At 42.3% G+C, this 7,649-nt stretch overlaps 1 protein-coding gene across 2 annotated transcripts; it reads left to right on the top strand.

The window, feature by feature from the left end:
- Positions 1-462: 462 nt before the first annotated feature.
- Positions 463-3,167, top strand: LOC115579771 (G2/mitotic-specific cyclin-B2-like). Of its 2 annotated transcripts, none has more exons than XM_030413439.1 (8): positions 463-628; positions 835-945; positions 1,246-1,533; positions 1,613-1,771; positions 1,851-2,087; positions 2,529-2,669; positions 2,751-2,861; positions 2,944-3,167. In XM_030413439.1, exons 1-8 carry the CDS (start codon positions 602-604, stop codon positions 3,052-3,054), a joined length of 1,185 nt encoding a protein of 394 aa, XP_030269299.1. In that variant the 5' UTR covers positions 463-601; the 3' UTR covers positions 3,055-3,167. The 2 variants fall into 2 exon arrangements, with proteins under 2 accessions (XP_030269299.1, XP_030269298.1); XM_030413438.1 differs by having other exon boundaries at positions 832-945.
- Positions 3,168-7,649: the final 4,482 nt, after the last annotated feature.

Genomic DNA, 7,649 nt, shown 5'->3' with positions numbered 1-7,649 from the left:
TTGCTTCCTGACATACATTTTCTTGAACATTTTACTCGTTGATCTAAATTTAATTGAAAGGCAAGTGCATTTTTCTAACATCATCTAATGGCTAATTAGCACAAACAAGCTATGTTTGCTCCAATATCACAGCTCATATGCATGCAAAAGATGAATCCATAAATATAGAAAAACGTTTATATGTCTATGGATGAAACAGGAGAATAAAGTAAACATTGTGGATACTCCTGCAAATGTATTTAATTTATTATAAAAAAAAAGAATAATAATAATACAAATAATCATCAACTTTTTATCATCTCCATGTTATAATAATAATAATAATAATAATAATAATATATTTGATTATAATTCTTCGATTTTAAAGACCGTAAATTGAACTTTTAACCCCACGCCTGTCAGCCAATCAGGAGCGTCCCTGAGGCGCTGCAGCCAATCAGATTTGACGGAGCGCTATTTGAAAGCTGCAGGTCTCCGTGTTGTTTACCTGCACTGACTCGTCGCTGCTCACGGATCTGGTCTAAACTGAGCTGCTCGCTGAATAAATCTCCGCGTCGTTTCTTTGAGTCACAGTTTGGACTCGTTGCTGTCGAAGTTCAACATGTCGTCTGTGGAAGTTCTCGGTGTGGTGAGTAAACTGAAGTTATTTCACGGCCACTGCGTTAGCTGCCTGCTAAAGTTAGCTTAACCAGCTAGCATCGTTGGCTAACATCACCGCCTGCTTCTCGCTCGGCGTTTTGTTCGCCTGTGGTTTTTATAACGACTCTTCACACCAGATAACATTTCTCAAGCTTCTCTGAGGGTTTAAAGTTTCGTGTCGTTGTCTTTTAGCAGCTTCCAGCCGCAGAGAACCCGGTGAAGATGGTTAAAACCACCGCAGCAGGTCCGAGGAGAGCTGCTCTGGGAGAGATCACCAACTACACTGCAGCAGCAGTCAACACGAAGGTGAGCTGAGGAGCAACAGGACAGCTGCTGTCAGGTTTCACCTGTTCTCAGTGCTGCGAGTCACAGTTACACAACTCACTCTGGACACATGCAGGAATGTGTGGCCGAAAGTATGTGGACACCTTTAGTGCATAAAGATAAATACTTGTTTTCTCCAGAAGAGTGGAAACTGTAGAGGAACATTAATGCTCATGTTTTCACTGTCTGTGCAGTTTGCATGTGTAATGTTGGACTGTTAACATGCCTCTGACCTTGTAGTGACAGTGAACTCAAATGTTCATTCCTGCCGTGTTTCCTCAGAGGCCGGGACGAGCCAAAGCATCATCCAAACCATCTTGTGCCCAGAACACTAGACCCATCTCGGTCCAGGTGCTGCATCCAGTAGTCCAGGTCCCAGCTCCTGCAGACCCTCTCCCCTCAGTCTCAGAGGAGTCGGCCGACGTGTCCATGAAGGAGGAGGAGGCGCTGTGCCAGGCTTTCTCTGAGGCGCTGCTCACCGTGCAGGACGTGGACGAGCAGGACGCAGACCAGCCGCAGCTCTGCTCACAATACGTCAAAGATATCTATAAATATCTCCACGTGCTGGAGGTAGTTCATCCCCTCCGTCGTTCAGACTCTCTCTCTGCTCGGTGTTGTACTTTGTTCTCATGGCTGTCTGCCTCCACAGGAGCAGCAGGCTGTACGAGCCAACTACATGCAGGGTTATGAGATCACTGAACGCATGCGAGCGCTTCTGATCGACTGGCTGGTCCAGGTTCACTCCAGGTTCCAGCTGCTGCAGGAGACTCTGTACCTCACAGTTGCAGTCCTGGATCGATTCCTCCAGGTGAGAACGGTCTCAGTAGTTTGATTTTTCTGTCTCTGGGTTTTGTGAGCTGTGTGAAAACTTTCCCTCTGTGCTGCAGGTCCAGCCGGTCTCTCGCAGGAAGCTGCAGCTCGTCGGTGTGACCGCCATGCTGGTGGCCTGTAAATACGAGGAGATGTACGCTCCAGAGGTCGGAGACTTCGCCTACATCACTGACAACGCCTTTACAAAGGCTCAGATTCTGGAGATGGAGCAGGTGGTTCTGAAGACCCTCAAGTTTGCGCTCGGGCGTCCTCTTCCTCTGCACTTCCTCAGACGAGCTTCCAAAGTGGCCGATGTGAGTTGTAGCATGAATTTTTTGGGAAGTGATCAGTTTAATGTTGAGACTTTGCTTCTGACTTTATTTAAAGCCTAAACTGCAAGAAGCTTCAACAGTGCTAGTTGTGATGTTTTGTCAAATGATGAACGAAGGAGGAAATGTACATTGAACAATCTGTCTAAACAACACGGGCTTTATTGTCCAGAATGCTGTTTATTTGGCATTTTATACCAAAGTACCACTGCTGTCACATTAGTGCCACGCAGGCAGGCTCTGACTTATGATGTCAAAATCGATCCCTAGTCACGTCCAATGATCTGCTAACAAAATGTTGCTCAAGCAGAATTTCATATTTTATTTACTTCAAAATGTATCTTTAATTTGCCAGGACATGTGCTCACAAACGTATCTGACCTTTTTTGTGTGACAGTGACTAACAGTGGTCTGTTTCTGTCTCAGTCTGATGTAGAGAGACACACTCTGGCCAAGTATCTGATGGAGTTGACCCTCATCGACTACAACATGGTTCACTATCGGCCGTCTGAGGTCGCTGCTGCCGCCCTGTGTCTCTCCCAGCTGCTGCTCGAAGGACTGCCGTGGGTGAGTTGCTGGACTTCAAGCGTCTGGTTTCATGGCTGTATTTTTGTCATGTTAGTTTCTAACCGTTCCGTCTCGTCGCAGTCTGCCACACAGCAACACTACTCGACGTACGACGAGGCCCATCTGAAGCCCATCATGCAGCACATCGCCAAAAACATTGTGACGGTGAACGAGGGGAAGACAAAGTTCCAGGTGAGGGGATCAACTAAAAGGACAATGACTTCAAACTTTGATTTGAACACAAATTCAAACCTTTGTTTCTGTTCCTCTGCAGGCTGTGAAGAGAAAGTACTCGAGCAGCAAGCTGATGAAGATCAGCCTCATCCCTCAGCTGCAGTCGTCCATCGTCAGGAACATGGCGGCTGCTGTGCTCAACAATCCCTGAGGCCAACTCGCCTTTTACCAGAGGACGCTTCACTTGCACTTTATTTTTAGATGATTACTGTGGAGAAACTTGACTAGTTTTTTAATAAAATGTTTTTATAATTTTTGATCCAATCTTTGTGGTTTTGTTGCTTTTAATCGTTCGTGTTTGCTGCACCGTCGGTCGCGTCGGCGTGGAGACCTGCACAGCTTCCAATCAGAAGTTGTTTGCAACAGAGTTCCAAGAAAATTCTCAAAGTTTGAAGACTTTCTCACTACATGGTTTTATTTAAGCTGTAGTCTTCTCTTTAGGGACATGTGCCTTATTTTTGTTTGTCTTAAATATTTGTTCCCACATTTGTTCTGTGCTTTAGTTGAATCTTGTTTACATTGTGTGCAATTATGGTGTGCATAGAATTGATCTCAGATTTGTGTCACTTTGTCCATAAAGCTAAATAAAATACTCTAACATTGGAGTTTATTTTGAGTTACTGCTGATCTCTCCCTGAAAACTAAGTGCAGCTTTGTAGAAGCAAAGATTGTGCTTAAAATATTACACATGAGTATCACTTTCAAATGTAATTGACTCAATCTGTGTGTAAATGTTTGCATGTTCCAGATGGCTTTTTGTTTTCTAGTCAAACAAGCCTCCTTGATAAGCCGGTCATTAATCATGTGATTCATGGTTATCTGTCTCATTTTGCCTCCAAGCCAGCGAACAGTTACCACCACTTCCACCCTTTTCTTCCATGTATGGAAACAAATGTGTTTTATGTGAGCAAATATGCACTGATAATTTTTGTAACACTGAAACAGACGTCCTGGGAATGAGACTCAACAATCAACTATGTTAAGTGACCTTGAGTGAGCAGTAAGAGAAGCAGAGAAGGAAGCTCAGATCAGCTCTGGGCACAGAACACTGAACTCGGATCAGCTGCAGATTAAAGTCCTTCCTTCAAACAGAAGCTCGTCTGTCTCTGTCAGAAACATGAAGACTCTGCTGACCTTCGCTCTGCTCGCTCTGATCGGCCTCCTGCATCAAAACTCTGCCGGTCAGTCACTCTGCTCTGATTCTCTGAGAGCCTCAATCCAAACTGCAGCCTGAGTGTTAAATGTGTGTTCACAGCTCCGGTCGGACCAGGGTCCATAAACCAATCCTGCTGTCCAAATGCCACCAGTGTGCGTATTCCCAGAGGAAGGATCCAGAACGTCGTGAGGAGCCACAGCAAGTGTCCAGTCACAGCAGTCATGTGAGTATAAACAGACGGTGCATTGATTATTCTTATTATTATAACGTTTAATAAACTCAAACTAAAGTATTCAGATCTTTTATTATAGTAAAAGTACCAGTGCATCCAAAAACTACAGCGCAAAAGAATTGGCAGCAAAATCCACTTAGTGTCAAAATTACACTTTAAAAAATAATCTGACACTTTACAATTTTTTTTCCTGTTTACAAATTTTCCCTGAATTTTGGAAACAATAAGAAATATCCTTGAAAAGTTACGACAGTAGACGTTGAATCTACATGTCAAGTATGATTCTGTTACTTTCAGGTTTGAAGCTTTAACTACATTTATTAAAAGAGACCAAGTTAGTGTCACTTACAGAAGTTCTGGTTCTGAAGCCACATCTGTTTGTTCATTCACAAATATTTAGTTTAATCCTGGAAGTTTTAATCAAAGACACGATGAATAAAAGTGTTTTTATCAACTTCTTGCTGTGTGAGCAGATGTTGTAACGACACATGATGACCACATATACAGGAATGCAGGATTATAAATATATTTCAATCATAATTAAATGTTTTATTAATGATAATCATTTTATCATATTAAATATTAATCAAATATATATTAAATATATATGTATATTAAATTGTATAATAAAAATGTAGCATTATAACTTCATAGTTTAGCACTGCTCAACCATGTTTTAGGTGATCTTACAGTTTACTAAATGTGTAAACATCCTTAAAACCAAAAACTAAACAGGAGTTAATTGTTTACAGGTATTTTACGGTGTTTAAGTTCAATCACATCTGTCACAACTGGGGTTCGTCAGATGATTGATGGGAGAACAGAAGAGAAACTCAGTTGTGGCGGGAGCCTCTAACGATGTGTGTTTCTGACAGAGTCACAACTGTGTGTGAGAGGAAGATGTGTCTGGATGGAAACTCGACCCGGGCGAAGAAGCTCCTGACAGAGTTTGAGAAGTCGACGGCCAACAAGACGTCGCCATCTGCTCCTTTCAACGTCTCACCGTGTAGAAACGAGACCAAGAAAGTGTCATGAAGATTTAGTTCTTTATTAGTGGGGCGGCTGAGCTGAAAAATCGTGCACTTTGTGATAAAAGCATGAAATTTGGTACAGTTAACGCCAAAGGCAGTCTGAAAAAAACTGGATATCGGGCCATCGTGAATTTTCAACATGGCGGCCGTGATGGCCATTTTAAAAGTGGCCGCCACTGACAACGGTGTTCAGATCAATTTTCTTATTTGCATGGTATAAAATATGATGTTGATGATCTTGTTAGATAAATGTATTTACCATACCTAGTTTAAGGAAATGTATACAATAAAAATTCAAGATGATTGCCACGATCACCATGAACATTGTAATTTTAATAACGTTTCATGGTCCATAAATATATTATACATTTTATCATGCAGAAATAAAATCTGCAATGTGTAATAAGCCCAGAATCTTCCTTTGTTCTCACAATTCAAGATGGCCACCATTTACTTGCAGATATCACACACAAATGTAAAGTGCTGCTAGTTAAAATCAGCTAAAGGGAATTTAGTTTAATTTCAGTCTTTTTGCTCAAACTTCACAAATATCTAAGTCTCAAAAATAGTGACATGTTGATGTCACCTTCAAGTCCTTCAATTCATTGGAAAGATCAGATATGACTTGACCATTGCAACATGCCTCGAGTTCATTCTTGTTATATACTCGGCTCTAGGTAGCCTTACAACTAGATAAATTAAACTTATTTTAAATCTTATTTTGTTATGACAGTTAGCTCACAACTAGATAAATAAAACTGATTTCAGAAAAACCCTTATTTTTCCCCCATTGACACCCTGTTCCACATAAATAGTTAATGTGCTAATGTGGTAATAGCACGTTTCAAATGGTGGATTACTGTTAATATAACACTTCTTGGTAGGAAGATACCGCAGAACCATGTCTGCTGTATTTGGGCTTGAAAATAGATAAATTAAACTTATTTTAGAAAAACACTTATTATTATTTTCCCATTAACACCCTGTTCCACATAAATAGTTAACGTGCTAACATGCTAATACAACGTTTCAAATGGTGGACTGCTATGCTCGGCAAGCCACCCCTCGCTTATCTGTCCGCAATTTCTCCATGCACACATGATGAAGCTGACACTCGCATTTTATGACATGGGGCCCATGCAGTACGAAATGGTCACAAGAAAATTATGATCCAAACTGTTGATACCGATGTTGTGGTTCTAGCTGTGGCAGCAGCTCGAGGTCTAAAGGCAGAGGAAGAGCTTTGGTTGGCATTTGGTACTGGAAAGAGTTTACCATACCTAGCAGGCCATGAAATCCCAGCTGCACTTGGGCCTGAGAAGGCACGCGCTCTTCCAGTGTTTCATGCTTTGACCGGCTGTGACACAGTATCCAGCTTTGCTGGCCAGGGGGAAAGACTGCATGGGCTGTGTGGGCTGTCTTTCCAGAGCTTACAAATGCCCTATTAGAATTGTCTTCTGCGGGGTGCCGTTTAGCTCAGTTGGTAGAGCGCGCGTCCCATGTGCCGAGGCTCTGCAGCGGACCTGGGTTCGACTCCTGACCCGGGTCCCTTTGCTGCGTGTCACTCCCCCTCTCTCTCTCACCCTGTTTACTGTCATATCTTCAGCTGTACTATCAATAAAGCCATAAAAGGCCAAAAAAAATAAATAAATTGTCTTCTGAACCACATGACATTCTACAGGAGGTAATGGCAACTATTGAAAGGTTTATAATCCTGTTCTATGATCGAACCAACACATCCACAGACAGAGACCAAGCTAGGAAGAAGTTATTTGCAAAGAGGCACAATGTGCAGTCAATCCCTCCAACAAAGGCTGCCCTAAAGGAGCATGTTCAGAGGGCAGACTATCAAGGAGGTCATGTATGGGGTCAGATGCTGGTGTCGACACCAGAGCTTCCTTCTCCTTGTAGATGGGGCTGGTCATCTGAGGGTCATTATGAAGCATTTTGGACATGCCTGCCTGATGCAGGTCAGTCCAGCTATGAACTTATCTCCTGCAAATGTAAGAAGGGTTGTGTTAAGCAGTGTAAGTGCAAAAAAGCTGCCTTAGACTGCACAGCAGTTACTGTGGAGGAGATTGCTGAGAGTCTTCCTCGGTTGACCCCATGTTTGTACAGTTACTATTGTCAGTTCGGCCTATCTTGCATTGTGAACTACCAAATAGGCTAAATACTAAAGTTGCCACGTGAATTCCTAATCATAAAAATGTGTGATTTACCCCAATATCATTCATATCACAGGAATCCATGCAACTTTGAAGCCGTAATCATTTTCAAACCGGTCATGGCGGCCATCTTGAAAAATAACAGTATAACAAATAAAGTAT

Source organism: Sparus aurata, chromosome 4 (genome assembly GCF_900880675.1).
Source record: "Sparus aurata chromosome 4, fSpaAur1.1, whole genome shotgun sequence".
Taxonomy (NCBI): domain Eukaryota; kingdom Metazoa; phylum Chordata; class Actinopteri; order Spariformes; family Sparidae; genus Sparus; species Sparus aurata.
This window is presented reverse-complemented; position numbering and strand designations above follow the sequence as displayed.